Raw genomic sequence first — 19,635 nt, forward strand, 5'->3', positions numbered from 1 at the left:
CCTCCTCCGAGTCCCGGCTCCCTCCACCCCGATGCCCTCGGGCCTCCCCAGCCGGCCGAATCCAGCGTCCCCCGCCCCGGGGGAGCATCTTCAGCGTCCCCTAGCGACGACGCGGCGGCTCCTAGCAACCGCATCCAGGCTCCCTGACGACGGAGGCACGCAGGCCACGTCAGCGCGCCGCGGCCACGCCCCCGGCGCGCGCTGGCCCCGCCTCCCCGCGCCTCGTCCGCCGCCGCCGCCGCCGCCGCCGCCGCCGCCGCCCGAGACTCACGCAGAGCAGTTATGGCGGATCCCGCAGCCCCCGCGCCCGCAGCTCCCGCTCCCGCCCAGGCCCCAGCCCCAGCTCCGGAGGCGGCCCCGGCCCCGGCCGCAGCCCCTGCCCCGGCGTCGGCGCCGGCCGCCGGGCCGGACTCGACCTCCGGGCCCTCCTCCGACTCCGGCCCCGAAGCCGGCTCGCAGCGTCTGCTGTTCTCTCACGACCTGGTGTCGGGCCGCTACCGCGGCTCGGTGCACTTCGGGCTGGTGCGCCTCATCCACGGCGAGGACTCGGACTCCGAGGGCGAGGAGGATGGCCGCGGCAGCTCGGGCTGCTCGGAGGCGGGCGGCGCCGGCCACGAGGAGGGCCGGGCCAGCCCGCTGCGCCGCGGCTACGTGCGCGTCCAGTGGTACCCGGAGGGCGTCAAGCAGCACGTGAAGGAGACCAAGGTGCGGCCGGGCGGGTCGGGCGCGAGGGGCGGGGAGGGGTCGGCCGCGGCCGCCCGGGCGGGCCGGCCGTGCCCGGAGCGCCGCCACTGCAGTGGCTCCATGCAAAGTCATTGCACCAGCTCCGGGCGGACACGCCAAGCCGGCGCTGCTGGCCTGGGCCCGGGCCCCGGGCTTCCCGGCTCGAGGGGGAGGGGACCTGCCAGCCGCGCCGGGCCGGGCTTCGGCCTCCAGGTCGCGGGCGTGCCGCGCTCCCGCGGGGGGCAGAGCTGCCCCCAAGGAGCGCCTTGCTGCATTGTGCGTCCGGAACGGCGGGCCGCGCCGCCCGGTGCAGGGAGGGAGGGGTCGCAGCTCTCGGGGCCGAGATCGGGGGACGGCCCTGGAAGTTCCCCAGGTGCAGAAAGCCCCGCGGGGCAGCCGGCCTGCCTCTTTTTGTCTCACGGAGCCGCCCCGGTTCTCTGACTGCAGCGGGGAGCTTGGCGTGTGAAATTCTCCAGGAGGTTAAATAGCACCGGGGTGGGGGTGGGGGTCCTGACGGCGGCCTGGGCGGTGGGGGACTCCCGCGTGCTTGCGGACTTTTTGGGAGGACAGATGATTACAGGACCATGGATAGGGGACCGGCCCCGACTGGGGAGCCTGGAGCGTTTTTCTGGATTCCGAAGCTGTTAGGCAAACATCAGAGTCCCATATGGCACTGGGGTGCGGCTGGTGGCTGTCGCAGTTTTTAGACAACAAAGGGGCTTGTCATCCTAAACCTGAAACCCTGCACCCAGGTTGGTGTGGTAGCTTGTCCACGCCCCCTCCCCGTGTGACTAACTGTCAGTGGTCACACACACCTCCATCGCACACCCTCTCGTCCTCACCTCCACCCCTGCCCTCCGTGTGAAACGGGAACCCGGCACCCGGCCGGCCTGCGCTGTCTGATCTCACAGGCTCCACTTGAGAAGTTAATCTGGGTTTCTCTCACGCCGGGAGACAAAGACCACGGAGGAGCAGCTCCGAGCCCCACTGCACGGGGCTCTGTGAGGACGGCTGGGCGGGGACAAGGCCCCTCGCCTGCCAGCGCTTTCCTGGTGGCAGAAGTGACTGCTGATCCCAGCAGGGTCTTTCTCTCGCTAATGCGCATGCACCCACAGGCCCAAATCCACACACAGGCCCGGGCCTCCCCTCAGAAATGCAAATCAGGCAGCCGTCTCCGACTGGGTATACGTTCATTTGCAGAAGTCTTTGGAAAATACTGCTTTTAGCCAGGGATGCATGTTTAAAAAAATGTGCGGGTGCTCCGTGCACGCCCTCATTGTCTTGCGGGCAGGTGCTGACTGCTGTCCCCGGGAGGTGGTCACCTCCGGTCCTCTCTGGAGGCTGGTGACTTTCGGGATGCAGCTCACTTGACTCCAGCATCTGCCCGGCACCCAGGAGGCAGCTGTTTATCAGTTGCCGCTCCTGCCCAACTTGACTTTGGTGGTTAACTTTGTTTACAGCCACGCTAGGTGCGCCTCCCTCACCATGTGTAATTATACCAAGTTTGCCTTAAGATGCCTATTTAGGGAGTCAAGTGAGGATGACTTGCAGGCACCACTCGAGTAGGTTTTAAGACGGCCCTCGTGTGACTCGCCTGGAATCATTCAACTCCGTTTTGCCGCCCCGGTGGTGGTGGTTTCTTTGCCGTCATGGCTTTTGGACTTAGCAGAAGCCCAGGGCGCAGGGACCCCTCGGAAGTGAGTGCAGTGTCCGGATCTTTTGAGGGCCTGGAGATAGGTCCAGCGGTTGGCACAGACGACCTTGGTCCACTGCAGGTCTCCTTGCAGCACTGTGGACTAGGGAGATGTTCCTCTCATCTCCTGTTCTTCTAGATTCCGTCACGGCGATGGCCCGCTGTGGAGACCATCAGACCAAGGCTAGGATTTGGTTCTGGTGCCTGCCCCGGCAGTAATCCAGTGATGAGATTTAGAGCCCAGTTATCAGTAGAATAGCATGGGGCACACTGGGTTCTAGTCCCAGTCGGGGTGCCGGATTCTGTCCCGGTTGCCCCTCTTCCAGGCCAGCTCTCTGCTGTGGCCAGGGAGGGCAGTGGAGGATGGCCCAGGTGCTTGGGCCCTGCGCCCCATGGGAGACCAGGAGAAGCACCTGGCTCCTGCCATCTGATCAGCGTGGTGCGCCGGCCGCGGCGGCCATTGGAGGGTGAACCAACGGCAAAGGAAGACCTTTCTGTCTCTCTCACTGTCCACTCTGCCTGTCAAAAAAAAAAAAAAAAGAATAGCATGGGGTGGCATTGAGGAACTTTGCCTTTTTTGATAGTGTGGAGTGAACTTTGCCTTTTTTGATAGTGTCCCTTTAGTGTGGAGTGTTTCTGAGGCTGTGGAGGATTTTTTTTTGTAGTTTTCATGTTGAGTTGGAGGGCAGTGAGTGAGTTTGCAGTGAACAAGTTTACAAGGAGAGAGAGAAACTGGGCAGCAAGTCCTGCCCTCACCCCGCCACCTCTGCGCAAGTGAGCAGTGCAAATAAAGGAGTTCTTACAGCAGCCCAAATGGAGTTCCTTTGGAACTGGACGGAAGAGAGTGACCGGGGCCTCTGAGGTGGGCCCGCCTGTCCGCAGCCTGCTGGTGCCTTCAGCGCGCTGGCCATTTACCCTTGAAACTTGAGGGGGCGTACCCGTCCCCGCCAGCGGTCATCCGTTGCATACATTGTGGAGTGGAGCCCAGATGCGGGCAGCCTCTCCTCTCCTGAACACCGGCGGGCCTGTGGCTCTTCCTGGCCCCCGTGGGAGGAGCCAGGACTGCAGCCTCCTTGTGTTTGCCCGTCCTGCCTGTGTTTGCCCGTCCTGCCTGTGTTTGCCCGTCCTGCCTGTGTTTGCCCGTCCTGCCTGTGTTTGCGCGTTCTCCCAGCCCCCCTGTGTTGTCTTTTGCTGCGAGTTGCCCCGGCACTGCGGGTGTCCGGGTTTGAGACACAAAGCCTCCAACCTGAAGCCGTGTGTGATCACCCTGCTTTTATGAGGCTGCCTAAGAAGCAGCCCAGTGACAGGTCCCTCAGGAATTGGCTTTTTAGTTTATTTTTGGCTCCTACTTAGGCCAGCATTTCCATGGGGAAAGCTTTCAAGGTGCAGCAGCGTCACACAGCACGTGAAGTTCGACTCGCTTGTCGGGGTGCCGGGCCCATTAGAAGCAGTTGTTCCCAGTGATGTGACAGGAAGAAGTTATGTAAGGTGGACGGATGCAGGACCAAGTGCATTCTATTCAGATGGGATCCCAGCGCCTGGGGATTCCGGCAGCGCTGGCATTTTACTTTCTGCCCCTCGGCTTTTCCGCTTCTAACTAACTCCTGGGCCTCAGCGCCGGAGAGCGTCTCTGTCCAGATGCTGCCTGGCTCAGGGCCACTCTGACCAGACAAGGGTGCGTTTTGTTTTGTCCTGGGATTGGAGTCAGACGTGTGGGTGCCCTCCTCGGCTGGCACCTAACTCTGCACGACCTTGGCCCAGTCACTGCCTCGTTTTCTCTGTCTGCGGTGAAAGACAAGGCCGTCGTTCTAGCCCTGAACTGAGCTCACACAGAGGGACTAGCCAGGAGCGAAGCTCGGGACACCGTTCTGATGCCTGTGCACTGGGCCGGCCCTGTCCCTTCACGAGGTCACGTCTGTGCTCACAGGGCGGTGTAGGCTGGGGGAGGCCAGAGTGGTCGGGAGCTTGTCCTGAGGCCTGGGCACGGCTCGCTGGTGACCAGATGGGTTCCCGGCTGTATTAAGCCCGGCTTACTCCTGAATTTCTTAACGGAAGTCACACCCAGCCTCCAGGGGTTGGGACGCAGAGTCTGGAAGAGGTCTTTTGAAATCCCCAAAGGGCAGGTAGTGAGCGGATGCATAAGAGCGTGGTGGCCCATCACCTTTGTAGTTCGAGATACTAAGCACAGCAGGTGCTGTTTACTGCTGACTGTGCTTACTGTGGGCCTCACACAGTCTTCCCCTGTTAGGAGCTGGGAGCCCTTGGCTCAGAGGAGGAAGTTGAGGGGCAGAGGGGCGGTTACTTGCCCAGCGTCTCGGTGCTGGTGAGTGGAGGAACCTGGGTGCAGACTCACGTCAACGAGGTTTCCTCTCACCTGAGGATGTTTAAGTGCAGGGTTCAGACCACTCCTAGGCCTGGCGGGGTACCCTGGCTGGAGGGCTTTCTGGGGTAGGAGGTGGCTGCAGGTGGGGAGGGAGGGAGGTGCAGGACGTGGGTGGGGCCCTGCCTTTCTATTTGTGCTGTGTCTCTGGCCTTGGACACCTTCTTCCCCACGCTCCGCCATTCTCAGAGTGGCTGCCACGACACGTCTCTGGGGAGCCCCTGGTGCCCGGGGTGGGATGCCAGCGGCCTCTGTCACACGAGGCATCTCAGCGCTGGTTTTACCGCCCACCCCGCCTCCTGGAGCAAGCCCAGTGCCTCTGTGTTCCTGGATTGTCTTAGAGGTGATCAGTGTTTGGAACTCCGACTTGACCTCCTCTCCCCTGGCTGCTGTCATCCTGCTGGTGCTGAGTCACGAGGCAGGTTCGGCCGCTCCGGGAGGGAGCCCAGTCCCGCCTCGGACCCAGGTCCCCAGCAAGAGCCCCCCTGTGGTCCTGTCGGGGACCAGGGGGATTCTTCTGACTCCTAGGCCAGATGAGGGGCTAAGATGAAAGGTCTTTTTGGGCCTTCCCCACCCCCGCTGCACTGTTACCGCTGTTCGTTTTCCTGTTGTATCAAGAGGGTTTGACCCACTGTTGAGACTCATGGAATCCAATGGAACCTGTTCAGGGCCGACACCACAGCAGTGCTGGGCACATGGTTGGGTCAGCTGCCCAGGGGTCCCTCTGTGGCTCGCTCTGTGCTCCCCTTTGTGGTTGGTAGAAGCCCTCGGAATTCCCTGCTCAGTACGTGGAGGGTGCTGATTGGCGTTGGATGACCAGGGGGGACGTAGCACCGGGAGCGTTGGACAGTGCTTTCCAGGTTGCAGGGTGCTGTCGCCTCTTTGACTTACGGGGACCCTGGCGTTCCGACCATGGCTCCTTCCTGGGGCTCCACTTGGCTGCTCGGTAGTGCGGCCAGCCCTGGGGCCTGTTAGGAAGCACCTGACGCGTGTGGTCGCAGACAGGGAAGAGCAAGGTGCTGAGTGGAACTTCTTGTAGCTCAGAATAAATTGAATCATGCTAATGGCTCACCCCTGGATTCATCTGCTCCAAGGTTATGTGTCCTTGTTTTGCTGTTTGCGGCATTCTGCAGTCGGGGATCTCACATCCCTCACCCAGGCTGTGTTGCGTGAATCTTGGGGTCACCCAGAGGGCCCCCCCGCCCCCACACAAATGTGGTGGTCTTCTGGAGCAGGATGTGAAAAGCACATTTTTATTATTTACACACTGCAGGCAGGTGGGCCTCCACTCAGAAGTATTCTGCTAACAGTAAGTCTTAAAATGAATGTCCTTTTTGGATTAAATCTGATTTGGGGGAATTTCAGTTTGTATATTTTGAGAGACTGAAGAAGCATTTAATATTCTGCAGCTAGCTCAAAGGGTGTGACACTTGGTAGGTCACTTTTGGTTTAGATTGATAACGGAGCTATATTTGGGAAACAGTCTGACTATGACAATTTAAAGCTTAAAAAAAAAAAAAATTAAGACACTGAGTCATGCTTGCAAAAAGAAGCAGTCGGTGCTGCCCGACAGCGATGCAGAGCCCGGCCGGCCCTGTGGAGATGCCTGCAGAGCCCGCTGGCCCTGGGGAGGTGCCTGCAGAGCTCGCCGGCCCTGTGGAGGGGCCTGCAGAGCCCGCCGGCCCTGTGGAGGTGCCTGCAGAGCCGGCCGGCCCTGTGGAGGGGCCTGCAGAGCCCGCCGGCCCTGTGGAGGTGCCTGCAGAGCCGGCCGGCCCTGTGGAGGGGCCTGCAGAGCCGGCCGGCCCTGTGGAGGGGCCTGCAGAGCCCGCCGGCCCTGTGGAGGGGCCTGCAGAGCCGGCCGGCCCTGTGGAGATGCCTGCCGAGCCGGCTGGCCCTGGTGCAAAGCAGCCTTCATTTGCATCCCGCAGGTGAGGCGGGTCTTCCTCCTTGCTTCCCTCCCCGCCCCCACCGCGTGTGGGAGCTGCTGCGGGGGCGGGGCCGCTGAGGCTAGAGGTGGGCCACCTGCAGGACTTGGCTGGGGTCCCTGTACCTGCAGGTGGCGAGCACCCAGGAGTGTCCCCGTAGCTGTCTGCTGCTGTTGAGTTGCTCAGGGGAGTGAGGCCCCTGAGGTTGAGGACATCGTCTTCAAGGCAGAGAAGGGAGCGTCTTTCCTGGCGTCTTTCCTGGCGAGGGGCCCAGCACCCCTGCTGCTGCAGGTGCCCGCCTGCCTGAGCGTCTGCCTGAGCCTCCTCCTGATCTGCGCGTCCCTTTAGCCTTTTGCAGTCTGGCCTCACACACGCGCCGTGGTGGCTCCCTTGAAGGTCACAGGTGGCTAGGGAATTCCTGGTCATGCGTCTGCTGGCATTTTTTGACCTCTCAGTCTTACTTCACAGGGCTGACCCTTGCTGGAGTTCTGTTGTAGCAGACTATACCGGCTTTTCCTCCTCTTCTCTTCTCGCGTCGACCAGGGTGTGAGACTTTTCCAAGGACCCGAGCTCTCCTGTCCTGTCCTCACCTCTCCCCACCCACTTGTTTTTTAGCGCAGTGAGGTAGCTCCCGGGTCCGCTTCACAATCCCAGGGGCCACCCACAACCTCAGACTCCGCGGTGTGAAATCTTGGGACTGTCACTGCCCTCCCCACCCCCCACCCCCGACTTTTTAATACGTGCAGACGTACCGCAGCCCTGAGAGACGGCCAGCGATCGCTGATGGCCGTGGTGAGTCAGCAGCTGCTAACATTCTGCACGCGGGCCTTATCTGTGCGTGTGTGAAAATGTGTTTCCCCAAGCCCTTGGTAAGCCAGGAGTAGGCGTGGTGACGCCTCACCTCGTGCTGTAGCTTGCATCTTGTTTTTAAAAGATTTATTTATTTATTTGAAAGGCAACAGCAGTGGTGCGTGGAGGAGGTGTCTTCCTTCTGCTGGGTCACTCCCCAGATGGCTGCAACACCTGGGGCTGGGCCACGCTAAAGCCAGGAGCCAGGAGCTCCACCCAGGTCTCCCACGGGGGTGGCAGGGGCCCAAGCACGTGGGCCGTCCTCTGCCGCTTTCCCGGGCACGTTGGCAGGGAGCTGGGTCAGAAGGGGAGCGTCTGGAGCTCAAACTGGCACTCGTACGGCTGCTGGCAATGCAAGCAGTGGCTTAGCCCATCGTGCCACAGTGCCAGACTCCCGCTCACATCTTTTAAAGCTGGAGCATTCAGCTGCCTGTGGCCTCCATTCCAGCCTGTCCTCAGTTCTTCGTTAGAAGTGGTGCCTCTTGCAGCCTCTGCTTGAATTTCCTCTCTGCAGCCCTGGTCTGCTCACTGCCTGGACTGCCCTCGCCGCCTCTGGCCTCCCTCCCCTTGGGCTGTGTCGCGACCCAGTCTCCTGTCAAGCCTGAGGTTGTCACTGAAGGCCCCTCTCCTGCAGGTCCCGCTCTGTCTACCTCATCAGCCCGCTGCCAGCAGCCGGACTGCCTGTCCTCAGTTCGCCCCTGCTGTTTTGGGAGCCTCTTGAGAAGCAGCCACTCCCAAGTGCGTGCTGCGACTGATGGAGAGCTCGGCGACCACTTAGCGACTGACGGAGTTCACCCTCACTTACCTGTGAAGGCCTCCGGCTTGTGCTGGAGCTGTGTGGGCCCCTGCCGGCCAGCTCAGCCCCACCCCAACCCCTCTGCAGCGCTCATGCTGGGTGACTAGACCATGTAACTTATTGCCCACGCTGGGTCCTTTGAGAGCTGAAAAATTATTCTGGAGAGGCAGATACGGACATTCTAACACTAAGAAGCACAGACTCGTCAACGTACCCCGTGCTGTGGTTCACACTGGCAACTTCCTTCAGAGGGCGCCCAGGTGGGGCACCTGCCGGGTGGGCCAGGGTAGAGCTGGCCTCACCTGTGGCTGGAAGGCAGCAGGAGCCTCAGCAGTAGCGGAACTGACTGGTGGCCCAGGCTGGGTTGAGGAGAGGCTGTACTCTACGAAGCAGTGAAAAGTCTCCCAGCTTGTTGTTGCCGCTCCGGCTCTCCCTGCCAGCCTTGGCACCGTGGCTCTGAGCAAACTAGAGGAAGCACCCATGTAACATTCAGAGACTGCCGAGTCCGAGTGCCGTCGGTGACTCCGGGCCCTGGGTGGGAGCACCCTCTCTTCACAGCCCCGCTTTCCCAGCTTGTCAAGGGGACGTGATCCTGCCTGTCCTCTGAGCGGCTGTAGTCACCCGAGAGCACCTGGCGGGTGCAGGTTCCCACACATGGGTTTCCAGAACTCACCAAGAGTGCGAATGGGTGTTAGCATGAGGCTGCGGCGCTGGCGATGAGCCTGTGGCCCAGCAGGCCTTCGTGCTCTGCCTGCATTGCGACTGGGCCCTGTGAGAGTGACTGCGCAGCCTGGAGTGGCAGGGGTTGTGCCAGGCCTGTTGGTTTGAAGGCATCAGAGACCATCTATTAAAAATTCATAAGCCACGCCCTGTTTGTTGGTTAAGGGAATGGGAACATAAATAGCAGTGTTTCCCCAAGGCCAGCCGCGTGCTGTCTCCCGGGGCCTCCGGCAGTGCAGCCTGGTCTGGATGGCCCTCCAGGTCCTCTGAAAACCCTGTTGAGGGGCCGGTGTTGTGGCAGCAGGTTAAGCCACCACTTGCGATGCCCACGTCCCATATCAGAGCGCCGATTCGAGTCCCGGCTGCTCCACTTCCATCCAGCTTCCTGCTGATGCACCTGGGAAGGTAGCAGAAGGTGACCCAAATGTTTGGGCCCCCTGCACCCATGTGGGAGACCAGGATGGAGTTCCAGGCTCCTGGTTGTGACCGTTTAGGGAGTGAACCAGCGGAAACCCTTTCCCTTTCTCTCTGTCACTCTGCCTTTCAAATAATAAGTTAATTAAAAAAAAAAAACCTATCAATGTCAGAAGGTTCAGTTGCCTTTTTTTTAAAAAAAGACTGATTTATTTGAAAGAGTTACAGAGAGAGGGAAACACAGGGAGGGGTCTTCCATCCCCTGGTTCATCCCCAAGTGGCTGCAATGGCCAGAGCAGAGCAGGCTTAAGCCAGGAGCCAGGAGCTTCATCCAGGTCTCACGTGGGTGGCAGGAGCCCAAGCACTTGGGCCATTTTCTGCTGCTTTTCCTAAGCCATTATTAGCAGAGAGCTGGATCAGAAGTGACACCTCCAGGACAGGAACCAGTGCCCATAAGGGATGCTCGTCTCACAGGCGGTCGCTTTACCTGCTGTGCCACAATGCCAGCCCCGTCACTCTGCCATTCAAACAAATCTTTAAAAAAAAAAAAAAAAGGCAGCAAGACACAGAGAAAGAGGCAAGAAACAGCTCCTGACCCCTGGTACACTGACCACGTGTTTGCAGCGACTGGAGCTGGAGCCAGGAGCCAGGAGCTCAGTCCTGCTTCCCACGTAGGGGGCGGGGACCCCAACACTTGAGCGTCACCGCTGCCTCCCAGGGTCTGGTGAGCAGGAAGATGGAGTCAGGAGTTGGAAGCAGGACTTGAACCCAGGCACTCTGGCATGAGATCTGGGTGTCTCAACCAGCATCTTTTTTTGTTTGGAAGGCAGAGTTACAGAGACAAAGAAGAGACAGAGATCCTTCATCTACTGGTTCACTCCTCAAATGGCCGTGATGTCTGGGGCTGGGCCAGGCCAAAGCTAAGAGCTTGGAACTACATCCAAGTCTCCCACATAGGTGGCAGGGGCCCGAGTACTTGGGTCACCCTCTGCTGCTTTCCCAGGTGCACCAGCAGGGAGTTGGATCCAAAGTAGAGCAACCAGGACTCGAACCTGTGTATGTATGGGATGCCAGCATCGCAGGTGGCAGCTTGACCTGCTGGGCCACAATGCAGGCCTCTCAGCCAGTATCTTTTTTTTTTTTTTTTTTTAATATTTATTTATGTACTTATTTGAAAGGCAGAGTTAGAAGCAGAGGCATCTGTGGTTCACTCCCCCAGATGGCTGTCATGGCCAGAGCTGGGCCGATCTGAAGCCAGTAGCCAGTAGTTTCCTCTGGGTCTCCCATGCATGTGCAGGGGCCTAAGGACTTGGGCCATCCTCCACTGCTTTCCCAGGCCATAGCAGAGAGTGAAATCAGAAGTAGAGCAGCCGGGACCAGAACCAGAACCCATATGGGATGCCCGCACTGCAGATGGCAGCTTTACCCGCTATGCCACAGTGCTGGCTTGGTCAACCAGTATCTTAACTGGTAAACCAAATACCCACTCCCAGTGCCCCACTTTAGAGAGGGAGAGACAGACCCAGCGAGTGCCTGTAGCTGTCCTGAGGCCTGTTTGTGCTGTCAAAGCACAGATTCTTCTCGCTGGCTGCATGGCAGCCCTGCACCGGGCCAGGGCTGTGGGGAGCAGGGCCTCCCGGGTCGGGGGCTGCAGGCTTTCTGGAGAGATCCGGGTGGTGTTTAGGGTTCACAGGCTACACTGACCCTTTTGTAGCTGCTCAGCTTTGCCGTTGCAGCGTGAAAGCATGGCTGTGTTCCAATGAACCTGTATTCTGAAAACCAGGCAGCGAGCTGGAGGTGGCCCAGAGGCTCTAGAAGGGTCTCGGCCGATAGGGAGAAACGTGAGCCGCACTGGAACAGGCGGGAACGGCCGACGTTCACGTTCACGCATCGGCTTGACCCGGTGCACTGAGAACACCGTGTCTGCAGGTAGTCGGTAGGAAAGTGGTGAAGGGGACAGAGCACGTCCTGACCCAGCGGCTGCCCTCGTGGACAGCCGTGCGCCTGGAGCGACTGGGCGGCAGGAGCTCTGGCCCCTGCCCCCGCTCAGCGGTGTTTCTAAACTGCACCTTGCAGTTTTGAGATGGAATCACTTCCTGTCCTGTCTGCTCTCTCCCCGGCCGGGAAGTGAGCGCAGCTCGGGACACCTTGTTCTCCGCTTTGCCCTCCGTTTCTGGGCCTAGAGTAGGTGCTTTGTTTCATGAGTGAATGAGTTACCACTGGGAGGTGGCGAGGGCCTCCTGGTGAAGTTGGCGCCGAGTTCTGAGGGAGGGCGGTGGGCAGTGTGGGGAGAGCCTCGTGGAGGCGGCCTAGAGGATCAGCTGGCGCAGCAGAGTGGGAGGGCGGGGCAGGCACAGTGCATTCCAGCTCCTGCAGCTGAAACACTGCTAGGACCCCGGTGAGCTTTTTCATGCTGGGTCTTCCCTGTGAACATTTGCCACATAGGAGATTAAACCGATTTTAAAATCCGAGAGCGCTCAGGCACGTGTTCGATTAGCCGTCAGAGCAACGGCGTCAGCACGCGTCCTGCAGGCTCCAGAAAATCCCGCTGTAGACTTGAGCGGGTGAGAGTCGGGGAGGCAAGAGCGGTCGAGTGCCACTGTGGGTGTGGACTCCCGAAAGGGTCTCTCTCCGGGATCTCCGGGCCATGTTTTGAGAGCTGCTGAGCTAGAGGTAGGAGGGAGAAGACAGGAGCAAGTGCCGGTCTGCAGGGTTGGGTCTGACGGCCACTAATGGTCATGGTGCGCAGGTGTTGTGCACCCGCTGTGTTCCGGGCACCTCGGGCAGCACTGTGGGCAGCACTGTGTGTTCAGGTTTAAGCCTCACCTGCAGCACCTGTGAATTTGGTGGTGGTGGTTTACAGGTGTAGGGAGGTCTGAGGCTGTGCTGGGTCACACAGAGGGGAGGGAAGGGGCTAAGCCCCCGCAGTGCCCCCAGAGCCTCGTGCTCGGCTGCCCTGGAAAGATGTGGCATCAGGCGTGGTGTGCAGGATGACAGGGATGACGGGGCTGGGAGTTGGGATTTGTGGGTTTGTAGAGCGAGGCTCCCTCCAGAGTGTGCAGAGGACGGTCTGGTGGCAGTCCCCAGGTGGGGAGGCGAGCTGGTCACATGTCTGGTCACATGTCCATGCACAGCATGAGGTGTGGAAATAGAACTAATTTTTTTCAGGGTTATTCATTTGAAAGGCAGAGTTTGAGAGAGGGAGATTGAGATTGAGATCTTTCGTCTGCTGGTTCACTCCCCAGATGGCTGCATCCACTAGGACTGAGCCAGGCCAAAGCCAAGAGCCAGGAGCTCCGTCTGGATCTGCCTTATGGGTGCAGGCACTCCAGCACTCAGGCCGTCTTCATGCCTTCTCAGGCGCGTTAGCGTCGAGCTGCATCAGAAGTGGGACAGCAGGGACCTGAGCTGGCGTTGCAGGCTGCTGGCGTGGTGAGCAGCTGCTCCACGCAGTGCTGGTGCTGGTCCTGAAGTGCTGATTCTAAACAAAATGGCTCTTCCCTGTGAGCCCACACCTTCCTCCAGCCTTCCGTGGAAGAGAGCGATGCATTCCAGTGCGAGCGGGAAAATCACCTGTATTGGATTTAACGGATTTTTCAAGGATGATTTTGATGATGTTGAGTTTGACCTTAGGACCGAACCCCCGGTAAAATGAGGACTCTTGGCTCTAAAAGGGCAGCAGTAAAGCTCTGGTTAGAGTGGTGGAGAGAGAGGAAAAGGGGCGTTTAGGTGGGGCTGGCACACGGCAGAGCCGGGTGCACTTGGGGGAGGCAGGGCAGGAGAGTGGGCAGTGCTGTGCTGGGACTTTTCCATCAGCAGGAGGGAATGAACCGTTCAGGTGTCTGTCTGCTGTGGTGGACACATAGCAGAACTGACCATTTCAGCCATTTCTACGTGAACAGCTCAGTGGTGCTCAGCACATTTGGCAGCCATCGCCACCATCCAGAACCGGACGGAAGCTGTGCACCTGTCAAACACTGACTCCCCAGGCCGTTACAGTTTATGTTGCTCTTAGCAAAGTGACAGGAGTTCACTGGAGACATTCACCTGCATAGGGGGATGAGAACCAGAGGTGCAGCCGGGACGCCGGCGTCTCGTGTACACAGTCCTGCTGCCAGTAGCCGTGTGAACAGAACGGGGCTAAGGGTGCTATGGCAGGAATACTGGTCCCCGCCCCCGTGTCGGGTTAGTCCCCAAGGTCCTCTGTTAATGGTATTAAGAGGGCAGAAACTTGATCCAGCTTTGGAGTTGAGAGGCGGGGCTCTGGAAAGTGATTAGGTCAGGGCAGGTCATTTAGGGTGGGGCCCCGGGCCTGGATCCCATTGGAGGAGGAGAAACATCATAGGGACATGGGAACACCTGCACCCCAACCTTGATGTGGCGTGGCCAGGGGAAGCCCTTGCCGGAACCTACGTCATGCGGATTGGACCTTGTACTTCCGCGACCGTGGGCCGGTATGAACCTGTTTTCTTTGTAAGATAGCCTGCATCAGGTATTTCAGTGTAGTAACAGTCAGGAACCTGGGTGGGCGTTGTGGTGCAGCGGGTTTAGCTGCTGTGTGGGTGCCCGCAGTCCACATCAGAATGCTGATAGAGTGCCCCGTGCTGGTTTCCTGCTTCCAGTCCACCTTGCTGTTCGTGCATACCCTGGGAGGCAGCAGATGATGGCTTAAGTCCTTGGGTCCCTACCAGCCATGTGGAAGACCCAGATGGAGTTCCAGGCCCTTGGCTTCAGGCTGGCTCACTCTGCCTTTCAAATAACTTTTCAAATGTTTGTTTTCATTTTATTTGAGAGGTGGTGCGACAGAGAGAGCTTCTAGCATTAGACAGCTGGATCGGAAGTAGAGGAGTCGGGTCTCAGCCCAGGCATCTGACGCGCGTGCACGTGTCCCAGGTGGCAGCCTCACCTCGCCACACACCTGCCCTCACTGTGTTTTGAAATAGACCTGACCTCTTTTAGATTTGTAGAAGAGTTGTAAAGATCGTACAGAAAGTCACCTAACATCTTGTATGCTGGGTGTATTGATAAGAAGAAATTAACACGGTCCCACACTATTAACTAGACACTTAAAAAAAAAAAAAGATTTATTTATGCATTTGAGAGGCAGAGAGAGAGAGAGAGATCTTTCATCTGCTGGTTCACTCCCAGACGGCCGCAACGGCTGGAGCTGAGCCGATCCAAAACCAGGAGCCAGGAGCTTCTTCCCAGCTCCTACGTAGGTGCAGAGGCCCAAGGATTCAGGCCATCTTCTGCTGCTTTCCCAGGCCATAGCAGAGAGCTTGATCAGAAGTGGAGCAGCCGATTCACCCATATGGGATGCCGGCACTACAGGCGGTGGCTTTACCCACTATGCCACAGCATCAGCCCCTAACTATACACTTTTATTGGGATTAGCTTTCTACTTATGTTCTATTTCTGAAACCAGCAGCCAGGTGCTTTATCCAGGTTCCCACATGGTTGGCAGGGGCCCAAGTGCTTGAGCCATCACCTGCTCCCTCCCAGGATGCATTGCCATCACCTGCTCCCTCCCAGGGTGCATTTGTAGGAAGCTGGATTGGAAGAAGGGTAGGTGGGGCTTGAACCAGCTCTGATGTGGGACACCCACATGTTGAGTGGCGACTTACCCTGCTGTGCCCAAACACCGCCCTACTGGCTTCGTCTCGACTTTGGGTGCCTTTGCCTGTCATCCCGGAGAGTGGCGCCAGTTGGCGTGTCCATCGTGGGATGCTGCTCTCCCTGCACGGGGTGGCAGTATGTGCTGATGCTGAAAGGCTGGGCCTTCATCTGGCTCTGCCCCGCCCTGCCGCCCGTGGCCTCCCTGGGCTTTGCAGGGAGACTGGTCTGGGTGTGCCCTTTGCTCAGGGGATGCAGTGCTGGGTAGGGGCTGGACCAGAGGATGTTCAGTGAGCCAGGAGAGGCAGGTGGTGGCTCAGATCTGGGGTGGAGTGGATATGTAGACAGGACTAGAAAAGACCGAATCTCTTCTCTTTTCTTTCTTTCTTTCTTTCTCTCTCTCTCTTTTTTTTTTTTTTTTTTTTTTAGATTTGTTTATTTGGGGCCATCGTTGCACAGTAGGTTAATCCAGTGAACCAGTGTATGGAAGACCTCTCTCTCTCTGTAACTCTCTCTCTCAAATAAATAAATAAATCTTAGAGAGAGAGAGAGAGATTTATTTATTTATTTGAAAGGCGTTACAGAGAGGGAGAAGTAGAGGCAGAGAAGTCTTCCATCTGCTGGTTGACTCCCCAGATGGCCACAACAGCCAGGGCTAGGCCAGGATGAAGCCAGGAGCTTCTTGCATGACTCCCTTATGGGTGCAGGGGCCCAGGCACTTGGGCTATTCTCCGCTGCCTTCTCGGGCACATCAATAGGGAGCTGGATTGGAAGTGGAGCAGCTGGGACTGGAACCAGTGCCCATATTGGATGCTGGCATTGCAGATGGCGGTTTAACCCACTCCTCCACAGCGCTGACCCCAGACAGAATCTCATACGGTTATTGGATAGTGAACTAGGTCACCTGTGAGCGACATTCAGCACAGCCCGGCTCTGCCTCCGTTTCCCCGTCGTGGTTAGCAGCTCACACAACACATGATTCCAGGTTTAGGGGGGCTATTCCTGTTAGTTTGCAAACCTGAAGGCTGATTTTAAATTCATATTTATTTAAGTAGATTATATGTGCAAATGACATAGCATTCAAAAGACTTAAAAGGCTATGAAGGGTCCTCAAAATCTCTTGAAAATGTGTATTATAAAAGCATGGATTTCGAAAATTTTTTTCCACCAAAATCAACTTCTCTTCTTAATCTGTTTTTCCACGAACTTGTTGACAGATGCCCATAGACAGTGAAGTATTTGTCTCCTTCCTACCACGTCCACTTCCCATCACTGTGACCAGATACATTCTTTGCAAATTCTAGCACACACGTGTGTACAGTCGCTGTAGATCGAATTGATGTGAATAGTGGCTTCTGAGGCCAGCGAGCCTGGCTTTGCAGTCCAGCCTTTCTCTGCCTCAGCGCATGCGGCTGTGCGGCCTCCATTGGTGCCACATTCCCTCAGCTGTGGCCCTCCTGCCTGCCTGTTGGGGGGCATTTAAGGTCACTCTGGGGAGAGACCAGCTCTGCCTCTGGGGACAGGGCAGGGATCCTCGTTCCTCTCTCAGGGCAGGGACCCCTCGTTCCTCTCTTAGGGCGGGGTTTTCTCAGCAGCCAGAAGGGGTCAGTGATGGCTGGAGACTCCGAGGTATTAGAGTCGAAACAGACATGTGAGGGCACAGAAGGCTTTTTTTCTTTTAATATTTATTTATTTATTTGAAAGGGAGAGTTACAGAGAGGCAGAGGCAGAGAGAGAGAGAGAGAGAGAGGTCTTCCATCCACTGGTTCACTCCCCAAACAACCGCAGTGGCCAGAGCTGGGCTGATCTGAAGCCAGGAGCCAGGAGCTTCCTGCAGGTGCAGGGGCCCAAGCACTCGGGCCATCCTCCACTGCTTTCCCTGGCCACAGCAGAGAGCTGGATGGGAAGTGGTGCAGCCGGGACTCAGCAGGCAGTGGCTTTACCACGATGCCACAGCACCAGCCCCCAGAGGTGTTTGTTTGTTTTTTAAACAAACCTCAGGTGAAAAAGTATTCCCAGAAACCTCTCCAAGTGTCGTTCAGCTGCACGCCTGCATTTTGCCCCAGTCATGGTTGCTCCCTGGGGGCTGGTGTAGTGGTGCAGGGCGTTAAGCTGCCCCTTACAGCACCGGCGTCTTGTTCACCAAGTCCTGGCTGCTCTGCTTTGGATCCAGCTTCCTGCTAATGTGCCTGGGAAGGCAGCAGATGATAGTCCCAAGTAGCTGGGCCCCTGCCACCCATGGGAGACTCTAACAGAGCTCTTGGCTTCCCTCTGGCCCAGCTCCAGCTTCTGCAACCATTTGGAGAGGGAACCAGCAAATGGGAGGTCTCTGTGTTTCTCCCTTTCTGTATCAATCTGCCTTCCAAATAAATACATCTTTTTTAAAAAAAAAGATATATTTATTTATTTGAAAGTCAGAGTTAACACAGGGAGAGAAGGAGAAGCAGAGAGAAAGAGGTCTTCCATCTGCTGGTTCACTCCCCAGGTGGCCACAACAGCTGGAGCTGAGCCAGTCTGAAGCCAGGAGCTTCTTCCAGGTCTCCCACATGGGCACAAGGGCCCAAGCACGTGGGCCATCTTCTACTGCTTTCCCAGCCATAGCAGGGAGCTGGATCGGAAGTGGAGCAGCTGGGACCTGAACCAGTGCCCATATAGGATGCCAGCACTGCAGGAGGTGGCTTTACCCTCTATGCCACAGCACTGGCATCAAATAAATAAATCTTTAAAAGGAGAAAGAAAAGAAAAAATAGAACTGCTCACTTGGAGTTAGGGTTCGGTCTGGGCCCCCCAGAGCTCCTTGCAGAAGCCACGATCGTACGCTCAGAGGGCGCCACAACCCACATGAAGAGGCTGTTTGCCGTGCCCAGGCTGAGTTACGGCAGCCAATGCTTGGGCCGCCTGTTTCTTTCAGGGGACTCCAGGGAGCCATTTCTCAGTGCAGCTCACGGTAGGCGATGGCCGTGGCCTTCCGCTCCCCGGGGAGTGCGAGGGAATTCCCTTGGGAGAATGCATTTGCCTACCTGTCAAGGTCTGCACCCTCTCTGACCCTGCCCCAGACCTGTGCCTCTCACCTGAGCGCGGGAGCAGTTTACAGCTGTGCTCACTGTGGGCGCTCCTTGCCTGACCAGAGTGATCCCTGCATCTAGGTGCCTGGGTACCTCCATGCCTGCAGTCGGGGGGTGGCAGAGGGATGCTAGTGGTGACGTAAAGTTCAGGAACCAAGGTCCCCAGAGGCTGTGTGGTTGAGACCAAGGCAGATGGGAGCCACAAGCAAGACGGGGAAGAAGAGGTGCTGGGAGCTCACGGCGTCGGCTTTCCAAGAGCAGGGAGCCGGTGGTTAATTGCAGTGGAGACGGGTTCTGGTTGACAAACAGAATCTGTAATGTAGGGACTTACACGGGACCCTGTTACCCAGAAGACTTTCCAAGAAGACTCCCTGCTACAGACCCCGGAGCCAGACACTGTCGCTGACTGGGGCTCAACCTGGCTGGCCTTTTTTTTTTTTTTTAATTGAGATGATTGACATAGAATCAAATGGATCCTTTTCAATTCAGGATTTTTTTGTACATCCATCACCACAGCCAGTCTTAGACTTTTCATCACCCCCTAAAAAACCCATACCCATTAGCGGTCACACCCTCTTTCCTGTCACCCCAACCCTAGTAGCCACGTTCTGTCTCCATTGGTTTGCTTGTTCCGGAGAAACCAGGAGCCCAGAACTCCACCTGTGGGTGCAGGGCTCCAAGCACTTGGGCCATCTGCTGCTGCTTTCCCAGGCACACTGGCAGGGAGCTGGGTTGGAAGTGGAGCAGCCAGGACATGAACCAGTGCCCATATGGGATGTTGGCTTTTCAGGCAGTGACTTTACCCGTTGTGCCACAGTGCCAGCCCTTGGCTTCTTTCTGAGCATCGTTTTTTAAAAATTTGTATGTGTTGTAGTATACCAGAACTTTATTCCTTTTTTGGTTTTTAAAGAATTTATTTGAAAAGCCGGGAGAGATTTTTCATCTCTTGGTTCATTCCCCAAATGGCTTCAACGGGCAGGGCTTGGCTGGGCTGGGCTGAAGCCAAGAACCTGGAGCTCCATCTGGGTCTCCCACATGAGAGGCAAGGACCTAAGTACTCGAGCCGTCATCCGTTGCCTTCCCAGCCGCGTTAGCAGGGAGCTAAATGGGAACGGAGCAGCCAAGACTCAAAATGGTGCTCCAATGTGGGCAGCCAGCATTGCAGGTGGCAACCTGACCACTGCACCACAATGCCAGCCCCTGCGTCTAACTTTTTAAAAAAGGTATTTGAGAGAGAGAGAGAGCGCTCCCATTTGCTGGTTCACTCCTCAAACGCCTTGCAGCAGCCACCTGTCTGGCAGGTGCCCTGTCATTGTTACTGGGCTCTGTGCCAGGCATCTTACCTTGTGCTGGGATTTAACCCCCTGCCTAGTTAGATACGCTGTAAGGGACTGGAGACCCTCAGAAACCGAAAGGGCTTGGAGTCCTAAGAACCCGGGTGCTCGCGCCCCCTCTGC

The 19,635-nt window shown here is 57.4% G+C and overlaps 1 protein-coding gene across 2 annotated transcripts in view; it reads left to right on the forward strand.

Annotated features, from left to right (window-relative positions):
• The first annotated feature begins 210 nt into the window (after positions 1-210).
• The window catches only part of UBE2O (ubiquitin conjugating enzyme E2 O), a 54,316-nt gene continuing 34,891 nt past the window's right edge, over positions 211-19,635 (forward strand). For both annotated transcript variants that reach the window (XM_051838302.2, XM_008250909.4), the window contains exon 1: positions 211-705. In XM_051838302.2, the coding sequence (XP_051694262.1) occupies positions 283-705 (423 nt within the window). In that variant the 5' untranslated portion in view covers positions 211-282. The remainder of the gene's footprint in view (positions 706-19,635) is intronic.

This window comes from Oryctolagus cuniculus, chromosome 17 (genome assembly GCF_964237555.1).
Source record: "Oryctolagus cuniculus chromosome 17, mOryCun1.1, whole genome shotgun sequence".
Classification (NCBI taxonomy): Eukaryota; Metazoa; Chordata; class Mammalia; order Lagomorpha; family Leporidae; genus Oryctolagus; species Oryctolagus cuniculus.